At 39.6% G+C, this 12,972-nt stretch overlaps 1 protein-coding gene and 1 long non-coding RNA gene across 7 annotated transcripts in view; both read right to left on the bottom strand.

Annotated features, from left to right (window-relative positions):
• Positions 1-12,972, bottom strand: part of LOC6576101 (dual 3',5'-cyclic-AMP and -GMP phosphodiesterase 11) — a 60,708-nt gene that overhangs the window by 9,533 nt on the left and 38,203 nt on the right. For 3 of the 6 annotated variants that reach the window (XM_032728401.2, XM_015164972.3, XM_032728402.2), the window contains exons 3-6: positions 4,596-5,085; positions 2,710-2,856; positions 2,154-2,613; positions 644-783 (exon numbers count right to left, since the gene is read on the bottom strand). In XM_032728401.2, coding sequence (XP_032584292.2) covers positions 644-783; positions 2,154-2,613; positions 2,710-2,856; positions 4,596-5,085 — 1,237 coding nt within the window. Of the gene's footprint in view, positions 1-643; positions 784-2,153; positions 2,614-2,709; positions 2,857-4,595; positions 5,086-9,024; positions 9,351-12,972 lie in introns of those variants that run through there. The other 3 variants (XM_032728403.2, XM_002002068.4, XM_032728404.2) reach the window with 2 other exon arrangements.
• The window catches only part of LOC116803811, a 28,294-nt gene continuing 24,627 nt past the window's right edge, over positions 9,306-12,972 (bottom strand). The window contains exon 2 of the long non-coding RNA XR_004363824.2: positions 9,306-9,615. This is a non-coding gene — a long non-coding RNA (uncharacterized LOC116803811). The remainder of the gene's footprint in view (positions 9,616-12,972) is intronic.

Genomic DNA, 12,972 nt, shown 5'->3' with positions numbered 1-12,972 from the left:
TGACAGAATCGGATAGAAATAGCACCCCAGCAGCAGTAGAAATAGCAATAGCAATAGCAGTTGCTCTGCCAGTGCCAGCTTCATGGGCCAAAGCACTTGCCTGATTACCAAATTCAATTTGCACAGCTATTAGTGTTAAAATTCCTGTAGCCCTCCTTGCTAGCAATGGGTCTAAATTGTATCCCAACTGGCAAATAAAACGAGTTCCCTTTATAGTTCCAAAATTTACAAAGTTAGTTTGGCATATTTGAAAGTTAGCTAATTGGTACTTGGCACTGTTTAAGCAACGAACTTCAAAGTCCAATTCCCACGAATTGCCTAAACAGTTGGAGAATCACAAGGAAGTTGCTCTAAAAAATAGTTGAACTGTTTGAAAGATGCGTGGAATTTTTAGATGTAAAATTAAGTTCTGAATTCTAGAAAATGAAAGTTAGATAAATATAGTACATTTAATGGACCTAAGGAGCACGAAAATAAATTTCTATATAATTTTGTTTATTAAAATTAATTATAACATATATATAGACTATAAAAGAATGTTTTTTTTTAATTGGTAAAGCCAAGAGATGAAGCTATACAACTTGATTTCTCGTAACTTAAGTTATCATATCACTTTTTACTCCATTTACCCGTTTCTACTTACTTTTTGAGTCCATCGGCACCATGGCAGCGGCCCTGCACCAGGAACAAGGAACCACGATCCGCATTCAGCAATATGGAAACATTTTGCAGGATCTTGTGACACAAGGTGCGCACCTCCAGTTCGTTGCATATGTCCTTTACCTGCGAGCGAGCATAACACAGAGTAATCATACATTATAAAATATTTCATAAACATGTCATGGAATTATGAGCTAAGTGCGCCATAAAGTCAACCAATAAGCCAGGCAATTGCAAATGCACTTAATGTTGTTTCTGGTTAAACAAACAAGCCAATCAGCCAAATACAATAGACGGACTGATTGACGGAATGACTGGCCGACCGATTGAGGGCGTGACGTTTGTGACAATTTGGCACAACAAGTTTTGAGTGTGGCTGGGGCCCGGCCTCTTAACTGTTTGCTGATAACGACGTCAGCAAATTCGCTGCATGTGTGCAAAATCAATTGGAGCTAGCTGAGGAAAGGGTTAAATAGAAACTGATTGACTAGCAGTTACCCCGTGCGTGTGTACAAATATAACTAATTATAACTCAAATATAATATTTATGTGGCTAATTATAATTTGACTGGAGTAAATAGCTGACTAAGCATAAAAGCAGGGAACAGGGAAATAGTGTGAGAAGAAAGAAAGTTAGAGAGAGGGAGAGTCAGTGAGAGAGAGAGAGAGAGAGAGAGAGAGAGAGAGAGAGAGAGAGAGAGAAAAAGTGAGAGATAGAGAGAGAAAGAGAGCGATAGAGAGAAAGAAATGTGAGAGACAATAAAAGAGGGATAACAGGAGAAAGGGAGGTAAAAATCGAGAGGGGGAAAACCATAGAACAAAGTAGAATGCTGGATGGAAGGATGATGGAGGAGAGGAGGAGAAAGAAAGAAAGAAGCGGAGGCATGGAAAAAAATGAAGACAGAGGGATGTAAGACGAGAAGAAACCAAGAATTGAGGAGTTATGAAACAAAATGGAAAATAATATTTATTAAAGATATAATGAAAGTCTTGTGGTTTCACTTGTAAAGCACATCTAATTATCCCTAATGTACGGTATCAATATATAGTTCTGTAGAAACTACTATAATATCAGCTTATTGGTTTTTGGTCAGCGTTTTACTGGAAATACCCCAGTGAATCACAAAAAAGTGTCGAAGTCCCTTAGTCACCAATCAGTTAGTTAACAGGGCAACCGGGCAGGAAGTATTAAGTGTCGCAACGTTCATTAGTGCAGGGTATCGAGCAACTTACAGCTAAATGACGCACGGCCATCTTAACGAGCTGAAAATTCGATTGAAAAATGCATTTGGGGTTGATTGAGTGTGCGGGTCATAAAGAAATTCCACATTACAACGGGGCGTATGATGCATGTTAATTAAGAAATTTGCACAGCTTTATGGCAGCATTCGAGATGATATAATATTTATATAATTGCATTATATAAATGTAATGTATACTATATAATGTATATGCATATATGTATATTCATAATTAATCGCTTCAATACGCACCAGCTCGAAAATCAGCTCCTTCTCGTCCAGCTGCTTCAGCTCGTTGCGCGATAATCGCTGCGGCCGTTGGAGGCAGAGATGATAGGGATACGAATGCTGATTGCTGCCTGGACTTGCTGTGCTAATTGCTGTTGGGGCATTGCAATTGTTACTGCCGCCACCGGCAGTGCCGCCGGCGCCGCTGCTGCTGCAGCCAACGGCGCCGCCGGCCTGATAATGACTGTGCTGATAATGCTGATGATTGTGATTGTTGTGATGATGATTGTGATGGTGATTATGATGCTGCGGCTGATACTGATACTGTCCGGCCACCACGCCGCCAACATTCTGCAAATTGCTGCAGCTGCCGCTCGTATTGTCCAGCTGCGGCCCGATGCTCAAAAATGTCAGCGTCCCATCGATGGTGTTCACAATGGGCTTGAGTAGGCCGCCTCGCTCGAATTCATGTGCGGAAATTTTGCTGCAAAACGGAAATGAAAATGGATTAGTTTGTTAAAGTTGCTTCAATTCCAGCAACTGCTGCTTCTGATTCTTCTTCTTCTTCGTCCTCACTTACCGCACGGGAGTTGTGGCGCCGGAGCCGGCACGCGAACTGCTCGCCTGGCCATTGGGATGCGTGGGTGAGCTGCTGCTGATGACATCGTTGCCCGCACTGGTCGCATGCGACACCAGCCACGCGTCCACAGTTTGACGAGTCGCCTTTCTGCAAGAGTGCAGAAGAGAGAGAGAGAGAGAGAGAGAGAGAGAGAGGGAGAGGGAGTATTAGAGCGAGTTCGACTATAATATTTGCTATTAAAGTGCAAATGTATTAAAATTCCATTAAGAATTTAGCGCGTCGAGTCTAAAGACACTGACCACATGCGCGAAATTGTCTAATAAAATGCCAGCTCATAAATATTCAGCAAGCGCAAATATTTTTACGTCATGCTGCAGGCAACTCCACGACTAGTCGCAAGGACACATGCGGCCAAGCAACACGCGCGAGCGGCATAAAAATTTCGAGAAATCACAGCACACAACTCTTTATGGGCGAAACAACAGAATTACTGCGCTGCACAGTGCCACAAAACTCAAATGTTTTAGAGCAAAAAATAAAAATAGTGATTTGATTTTATTAAAGAAATGGAAGAGGAGAATTCAACGGTTTAATTTAAATAAGCTAGCTTGAAAAATGTTGAATTGAAATTGTCTTATATAAATTCCGTTTCTAATGTGATTTGAATAAAGTGCTGTTAGCATTAGCTGTTATAACTAAACAGCTGTTGTTGACATTAACATATTTCTGTAGCTGTTGTTGACATTAACATATCTCTGTACAGTACTTAACAGTTTACTGCAGCTGATCGTTTGATAAGATAAAATTGTTTCCAAGAGATAAAATTGTGTGAGAAACGTTTTCATCTAATCCAATTGTAAACATGTGCGTGGCAAGCTCTAACTACTTTTGTGGCAGGAATGACAGTGCGTGGACAGAGCGTGCAACTAAATGTCCATGCGCCTGACATATTCTTATGCAAAGTACACAAAATGAAGCCTTTTTCTGGCTCGTTAAACGCTGGCCACATGCCCAAAGGCTGTGAACTGTGCGAAGCGACGACCGGCAACGGCCTCGCCGTCCGTTGGCCATGAAAATAAAGCCCAATTTATGTTTTTAGTTGTTAGTGATTTTTATTATGTGTCATAGCCAAAGGCCAACAAACAGAATGTTGTGCCACACACATGCGCTCACACATTCATTTGTCTAGGATTTTCGATGTGTGTGTGTGTGATTGTGTGTGGAAGCCAATTTCCGGTTTACGGCGGAAAAGGCCGGCCTGCCGCTTGACTGCTCATAAATATGGCACAAAGTATGGCATCGCCATCAGCATGCAGAAAGAGCGAACGAAACGGCCAGAGGAAGAGACTCAGGCACATGACAATGCAATTTAAACAATCCTTTGTAGACAGCCTTAAGCCACACATATCGTAACTTCAGATTTTCATATAATATTTGCCATAATAAAGTTGTGCTTTATACGATACTATAAAAAAGTCGATTAGAATACATTTGTGTAAAAGCTTTGAGTGGGCATATGGATCGTATGAGAAAATCGAGGTTGAACAAATGTATATATGAAATCGATTTTAAGCGATGTACTGTTATCGATTATTTCCCGATTGCAAAATGATTGGATATTAATAAATTGAAATCGATTTCAATTCTATGTACAATTATAGATTATTTCTCAAGTGCAACTATAAGTGATTTTCTATTTTTATCGTTTATCGATATTGATCGATTATACAGTTATTGACATCAACGAAGTATCAATGAGTTATCGATAATATTAAGGCAACACAGTTTTAGCTTATTGTTGACATCAACATTTATCATCGATAAATTATCGATATAATTTAGCCAGCTCAGTTTTAGTTTATCTTTGGTGTTTCTTCTTGCCTTACCTTATGAAATAATCCTGTACAAACTCCTGGTTCTCATCCAGCCACGCCTCCATGCGCGCATACTCCGGATCGTAGGGCCGGCTATGCTGTGGCGACGCTGTCTGATGATAGGGATGTGAATAGCCCTGATATAATTGTTGTTGCTGCTGTTGTTGAAGGTGCAGCGGCTGCTGCTGCTGTTGCTGATAAGCGGCCGCTGTGTTGGCTACGTAGCCGCCGCTGCTGCTACCGCCGGCGCTGCTGCTGTTGCCGTTGATGTTGCTGCTGCAGTTGTTGCTGTTGCTGTTGCTGCTGCTGCTGTTGTTGTACTGATAGTGGGCGGGTTGTGGCTGTTGCTGTGATAGCGGCAGGGGGACACCGGTGCGGTGTGTGGCAATGAGCAGGCTATGCTCACTCATACCGTACCCTGTGCCCCCCTGCTCCGCGGGCATACGTGTCGCTAGCTGCAGCGGCGTCGACGCTGGCTCCTCGATGCTGCGCAAATGCAGACCTGCAAAAAAAAAACAAACAAAAAAAACAAACAGAAGTGTGAACATTGAATTAAATATTCATTTAAAGCTTTAAAATTATATTCAGTTTTTATTTAAACTTTTGCCGACAGCGCTGACAGTTTTTATGTGCGCGCGCTTCTCCCAATTCGATTGCACGACATTTGCATTGCAAATGGCCAACATATCCTTTAAACCCGCTGCAAAGTCACGCGCCGCACGCGACTCATGAGGGCAGAGAGGAAGAAGCACGGAACATCCCTCACTCTCTCCCCACACACAGCTGGCAACCCCATTGGCCCATAGACTCTATGCAAATAGCCGTTGCTTTTTGTTCCCTGTGTTTAAATTTATAATTTGGCACAAAGCGTAAAAAAGTTTGAAGAAAATATTCGTTTTTGCACATAAATTCGGTCAAATTGCTTTTCCAGCTCATCAATTTTTGTGGGCTGTGACAATTAAGCGGCACTTAAAGCGGCGGCCGCACGCTGCGTATACGTAATATGTGCTGAAACGAAGAGCAAGAGCAAGAAACTGCAAAGTCTCGCGACACAGTTCAAGTGGGCTTCACTTCAAACTGGGCTAAGCTCTCACATTAACCGGAAATATTGGCAATTTTCTGTGAAATATTGGCATACAATGGCAAGTCTCCCGTTCGGTGGCCCGTGGGTGCCATTGGGCGCCTGATTAAGTGCTAAAAATAGAAATAAATACTTGTATCCTTGTGATGGATGTCTAAGGATATCAGCGCTACAGTTTTCCATTCAACTGGAAATTGTGACTTCTCAACAGCTGCTTTGTGTGTGCTCGTCCGTCGTCTGTCTGCCGGGCTGGCTGTCTTTGTGTGTATAAATTTGATTTATGATCTACTTTTTGGCGCACAGCATAGCAACAAAATAAGTCAAACAACAAAAACCCCCGCCCACTCACACACACACACACACACACACTCAAATAAAACGAGTTGCTCCTGTCAACTGATAATTTGACTCTCCGATAAGCCAACAAACTGAGCAGCATTTACAAATTGTTGGCGTTTGCTTGTGCAAACATTCCAGCTAGATTTATGAGTGTCTATTCAATGGACTCCACTCAGCTGCAACGAAAATTGGGGGCATGCAATGCGCCAGCTGTGAGACTTGAGCGAACTCGGAACTATTCAAGTTTGGAATACAAAATGAGTTGTTCCATGAATTACATTTCTTTGTAATTTAAAAATCAAATAATAATGAATATATATACATATATATAAAAGTTTTAATACTACAATATGTATAATAAGTGAAAGAAAATTATTAAATTCGTAGCCATAGGAATGACGACGTAAGTCCTAACATAGATTAACTGGGGAGCCTGTAAGTCTTAACAGAGTGCATAAGACTTAAGAGAGAGTCAGCAAGCCTAAGCAGATTATGTGTAAGCTTTAACAATGTCTCTGTTAAACTCAACATAGAGTGCGTAAGACTTCACAGAGTGTCTGTAGTCCTTAACAGAATGTCTGTACACTTCACAAGAGTGTGCAGCTTGAAACAGAGAGCATTAGCATTAACGGTCTGTAAGACACAACAGACAGTGCAAGAGACCGATCATGAGCTCGGTACGTTTTAACAGTGTATATTTGAGCTTTAACAGACAATGAGTATGGCTTAACATAGTTCTATAGCTGATAACTCAGCAGAACAGATTAACAGAAAGCCTATTGGAATTAACATATATAATTCTATGTATAATAATAAAATGATCTCATTTGTCAATCATGCTCTGTCGTTATTAACCTAACAGTAAACACATTCATTTATTGTGCTTGAAGGTAAAGCCTATTCAGTTCAATTCACTATGTAAATAGATTATAGTATTTACACAATTTATTTAAATTCATTAATATTACTAATTTCCACCATGTAAATAAATTGAAATATGCGATTTATATTTTAATGACAACTTGGTCGATGCACAAAACAAACCAAGGACAATCCGTATTGATTTTACTGACTTTATATGAACACATGTGGCAAATGTTGACACATTTCACATTTTTTTCCCGTCTCCATATATATATTTTAATGAAATATTTTATTTACATTCGTATGTCAACGATTATTGTTTGCTTAAATAAATCGCTTATTTTATTTAACCATAAAACTCAAATATATTTGCTTTGATTTTATTTTGTTTTTCTTTCCTTTTATTTATGGTGAATGCAATTTCATAGAATTTGATTTCATTTGAGCACACGCTGAGTTTTTCATTTACCATAAATCGTGAATCTTCCGTTATATTTGCTTGACGGGATATTTTTTGCATGGCATTGCTGGTAATCTGCAAAGTTCTTGTTGGAATTTTGCATTTGGTTTCCTTTTCTCGAATATACATAGATATATATAGAAGCTTAAAGTCGGCTACTTAGCGTTGAGAAATTTATGAGCATCCACTGGAGAGTTGGGTGCAATGGCGGTGGGGTGGGGTGGCCAGAGAGACATGAACAAGTGCTGCACTTACATGCCACATGCACGTGACCACCCCGCCCCACCCCGCCTCCTCTGCTGTCGCCCATCTCATGGCACATTTAATCTTTTAAGCTGCATTTGCCTTGCACAGGCAACATGCAACATGCTTAAGCTGCTGCAACACATTTGGCACTACACAGAGTCCCTTCTCTGCGTCTTCTCTTCTCGCTTTGTCCACCTCTTTGCCCACTCAAAGTCAAATGACAGCGTCATGGCTGAGTGGGCGTTGCCACGCCCCAAGCTACAACAACCCGAATACTAACACTCCTCCCCCCCCACCCCACCAGCACTTGCATTGGCACTCTCTGTTGCGGTTTGACGATGCGTCAGCTTTATGTAAGACACATCCATACCAGATCCCAGGCCCCAATCCCCAGTCCTCAATCCCCAATCCTCATCACTACCCATGCCTAGAGCCTTACGTTGCAATGGAATTTAGCTTTTAGCAGCAGCGAAGAGAAAACTACAGCACTCGGAGTTGTTCGACTAAGCGTTACATGTGTCGAAGATTTGGAGAATAGAGTGAAGATAAGGGCTAAAATTTAGGAGAAGTTGGATCGAATTTCAGCAGAGAAGTAATTATGTTGTTATAGAAGAACTACCAGAAATAAATATTCTGTAAAATTACATTTTCTGCTAAATTAAAATGGCTGTTAAATTAAATAACGTATTAGAGTTAACAAATGTATTCTTAAAGTTGAAGAGTTATCAAAATACATATATGCTTACGTGTATGCTAGACTTCCATTAGTTTTTATGTCAAGCAGCAAATTGTCCTAATTGCTTAGAAGATGTATTTAACATACCCTTAAGATGAAGCCTTATAATTTAGCAGATAAATTTCATATATAAATATAGGATTTCCTTGGTTAACTTTCTGGTATATTTACTTTGTGAAGCCTTATGAAAAATCCCCAAAAAAAAAAAGGTCATTAACAGTCAGAATAATATCATGTAGCTGTTTAATTTCCTATTCCCGCTTCTTAAAAATTTTACTTAAGTTCATGCAACCGTCTATATACATACATACATCAATAGAAACTAAAAGCTACATATACCCGCCCTTTTGTCCTTTCAATTTATAGGGTATATGTGATATACACACAAATATACACATGTTAAGTGTTTGGTTTTTGTAGTTGAAGCCAAATGCAAATTGAAAGTTGGCAAATGTGCAAAAGAAAAGCATTTTTTCTCTCTACCTCTCTTACTCACTATCTCACTGACCCGCTCTAATGCTTGCTTTTCTTGAGCATTCTAGATGTTGGGTTAGTGCGGCGAGGGCAATCGATCGATGGGGCAGAGACAAGTTTTTGGCCCAACATTGTTGTTCGTGTGTGACAAAATATTTAGTGCAAATTTTAACGCAGTCAAGTTTCAATTTAACGCCAAGTCATCTTGAGTTCAGTTTATTCTTCTTTTTTTTTTTCTCACCTGTTGTCTCCAGCTGCTGATAGTGTTGTTGTTGTTGCGGACTTTTAGTCGGCGTTTGTTGTTGTTGTTGTTGTTGCTGCTGTTGTTGTTGTTGTTGTTGTTTGCTGTTCTTGCTCTTGTTTTTGTAGCGACAACCACGAAATCGACACATACTTGCCGCTTGGCCCATGGGGCCCGCCAGCAATGCGAATGTTAAACCCTCCGTTTTAATGAATTTAATTTTCTCAACTTTGAGCAGAGCTGCCGCGTAACGTAAATTGTATCTCGAATTGTTATTGTTGTTTTGTTTAGTTGTTGTTGAGGACTCAATTTTGTTGGCTTTAGTGTGGCCAAAGGGCCGCTCCGTGGACTTTTGTCAAATTTTTGTAGATTTTGTTGACTTTGGTATTGTTTATTGTTTATCTTGTTGCTCACGCTGCTGTTGTTGTTGTTGTTCACGTTGTTGTTTTTATTTCTGTTTGGTTTTACACTTTGTTGCACTTGCATAATAAATTTGTTTATATTATTTAAAACAAGTTTTGTACTTATTATGAAAATTGTTTGATATTAATGAGCTCGAACTGTAGCTTTGTTTTGCGACACTTTCAAGACCTGTTGGCAATTGGTTGTTATATTTATATTACATTATATTGAATACGGAAGCTGTCCCTACTTCGCTTTGTACACAGTTAGCTCTATATACATATGCTGTATATATTTTTATACATTTTCTGCTGCATTTTACATTTTGCGGCTTTTGGCTTGGCGCAATTCAATTAACACTTAAGCCGCAGCCCAAATGCAACGCAGACACCGACGCCAATTGATAAACAAACAAAGGCCAAAAAGGTCCCTCCAGCAACCAGCTAACAGTGCCTCGCAGCAGGTGAGGTGGGCGCGAGGGCAGTGGGCGCAGCGTGGGCGGCCCGACACGACTGACAGACAGACAATGCAGCCCACGTGAAGGCAGGCATTGAAATGTCAGTTAAATAAAATCAACATGGCTCGAACCGCACAGCCAAATACATCCCAAATAGAGTAGAGTAAAAGGAGAGAAGCCCATAAAGAAGTAGACTTTGGGATACACTTTAATGTGTGCGTATATACATAGGTGAGATAAAAATTAAATTAAATATATGCAAAAATTATAAAAGAGAAACAACTGAGAATTTATCCATAAATTATTGAATATAAAGTATATACAGTTTCAATTAAAAAATGATGTTAAGGAAGCCGTCTAAGCTTTGCCAAATACATTTTATGTAGAAAGTATAAAAGTAGCTGGAGTATTTTGTTAAAGTATATACAATATATTCATTACGATCTATTTATATTATAAAAAATTATAGCAACCGATTTTGTAAGATTCCAATTCTACCTATAATAAAAATTCGATCCATAAACTAACATTTCTTTTATAACAGGTATAAATACAATTTAAATCGCTTTATTCACAAGCATATATTTATAATAATTACTATCAATTAAATTAATTTATTCTTAAATTTCTTTTATTTTATTTTATTTTTTTTTTTTTTATTAAAATAAGTTCAATTCTTTTCCACTCACAGTTGATACCCTTTGTTTACAGGATGCATAAGCATATATGAACTTAAAACTTTCATGAAAATTGGTTTGCTTAGAATTTGGTTTCGGTTGCGGTCTCGTGTTCGGTTACGTTGGGTTCGTTCTGGTTCAGTTTGGTTGGCAACTTGCAATCTGTTTGCATTTGACGGGCAACAACATAAAAACGCGAGCAAGTCACAAGTAGAGGCACTTCTGCATTCATTCACTCACTCACTCAGTCAGTCAGGCAGTCAGTCAATATAGCTGTGTCTAGTATATTGACAATTGAGTATTGAATTAACGGCAACTATTGGCTGGCACTCTCGAAGTGAAGAGATCTTCAGTGCAGTGATTTAATTTCAGCTGCTGCTGCCAGCTGTTGCATCACTTGTTGGCAGCCCGTTGAGAAGTTGACAGCGGAAATGATTTAATTTCCGTTTTACTGCAGCATCAGCAGCAGCAGTCGTGGCAGCAGCACCACCAGTTGGTTGTCGGCAACAATAGACAGCAGTGGGGCATGTGGCATGTGGCAAGTGGCTGGCAAAAGGATTGTTGCAACATTCGCACATTTCACCATTGTTAGCCCAACTATTGATGTTGATTCTGGCTGATTGCTAAATTGCAATGAGCAGCCATTGCTCCATTTGTAATCCGAGTTGATTGTCTGTATTTCAAATGTGGTTTGAAATGCTGACTGCGGCCATTGCTGCCACAGGAGCTGCCACAAGGCGGTATAAGGGTAAATAATTTTAATGGAATTCTGTTTTAGCCATCAAAAGTGAGAAGGCATTACAATCAGCGAATAATAGCAAAGTCGAGCAACTGAATGAAATATACTGCTGATGGCAGCTAGGAGATGTTGAAAATAACGAACTGAAAATTGAAAAGGAATTAATAGAAGATAGTAGAGACTCATATAGATGGAGAGAAGACGGGAAATAGAAGATGTAAGCCAAAGGATAAAAAGTAGAAAACGTGGCAGTCGGAAGTTAGAATGAGGAACGTGACTATGAAAATAAGAAAATAGATGATTTAAAATAGAATAAAATTTGCTAAAATCAATAAAATCATAAAGCCAAAATAACATAAACCTCTATTACAATTAACAATTTGATTAGGAAACTAAGAATATACGCTACAAAATGCAATGGCATAAAAATCAGAGTATTTTCCTTTAAAGTTCCCATAGCTGTGCAGCAGAGAAGAATGCCTCAACAAATTTGAAAAATTGTTTTTCGCTGCGTTAAATAGCCGTGGGGGGGCTGAAACTTTTTTTGCGGCCAACTATTCGCAACTGAATAACTTTAAGAACTATTTGATGTAGACGCTGCCAGCGGCCATTAAACACAAACACAAACACCGAAAGGGTAAAAAATAAAATTGCCATAAAAGAAGGGAATGAAACTAATCAATTAGTTAACGACTAAGACTGTGACTGTGACTATGACTATGAGTATTACTATAACTATGACAACGACTATGATTGGCGAATGAATTTTTGTATTTGAATTTGCAGCAATTTGCAATTTATTGCCACATTGCTCATACGCACCGCAGTCGTCTATTAAAATTGTGCTCTGTCCTAAACGATTTGCATCTATTTTTTGCCACAGTATCTCACCGTATCTCTGGTTGGTATTCTTGGTACTCGTATCTACCCCTAGCAACCGGTGGGTTACCACAGCAACGACAGCCACGAAAAAACAAAAACCATTCACACACAGAAAAGCCACAAAAACTATTTTTATGCCAATGGCGACAACCGCAGAGACCGTCACACAGACACTGAAATACATAAAAGTATATACCCCATGCACCCACACACACACAGACACACACACATATAGTAAATAGTGAGAATGAGTCGGTCGCTTACATTATGTCAATAGCATAGGTAAAAGTAATTGTGGACAGTGTGGGACAAGGCGAAGGGGTTGGGTCTACGGCGACTGTCCGGCTGTCCATGTCTGGCTAAGCAAACGATGTTCATTAATGGCGCACGCCAGAGTTTTTGCGAACGGCTAGCTAAGATAACAGATAACCAATGCTACACTGAGCGAAAAGTGACACTAAATGTGTCAAGTAAAGCAAACAATCTGTACGGGCTGGCTAGTTGGGGTTAGTTAGCTAGTGGGGCAACTATTTTGTACAGTGTATACATAGTAACCAGAGCTTTTACATGGCATTCAATGGGTCGACCTTTTCATTTTCTTTATTCATTCATTTCATTTGAGTCTTTTCGTCCCTCTTCTCTTCTCTTCTTTTTGTGGCAATGCAAACAGACAACAATGTGTACACACATACACCGTTCAAAAATTGCTATCTGTGTGTGTGTGTTTGTGTTTGTGGGCGTAAGTGTCATTAGGCGGCGGCGACAAACGCGTCACGAACTTGAGCATCGAT

The sequence above is a fragment of the Drosophila mojavensis genome, unplaced genomic scaffold, assembly GCF_018153725.1.
Source record: "Drosophila mojavensis isolate 15081-1352.22 unplaced genomic scaffold, ASM1815372v1 contig_36, whole genome shotgun sequence".
NCBI lineage: Eukaryota > Metazoa > Arthropoda > Insecta > Diptera > Drosophilidae > Drosophila > Drosophila mojavensis.
The sequence above is the reverse complement of the archived record's forward strand: the minus strand, read 5'-3'. Positions and strand labels throughout refer to the sequence as shown.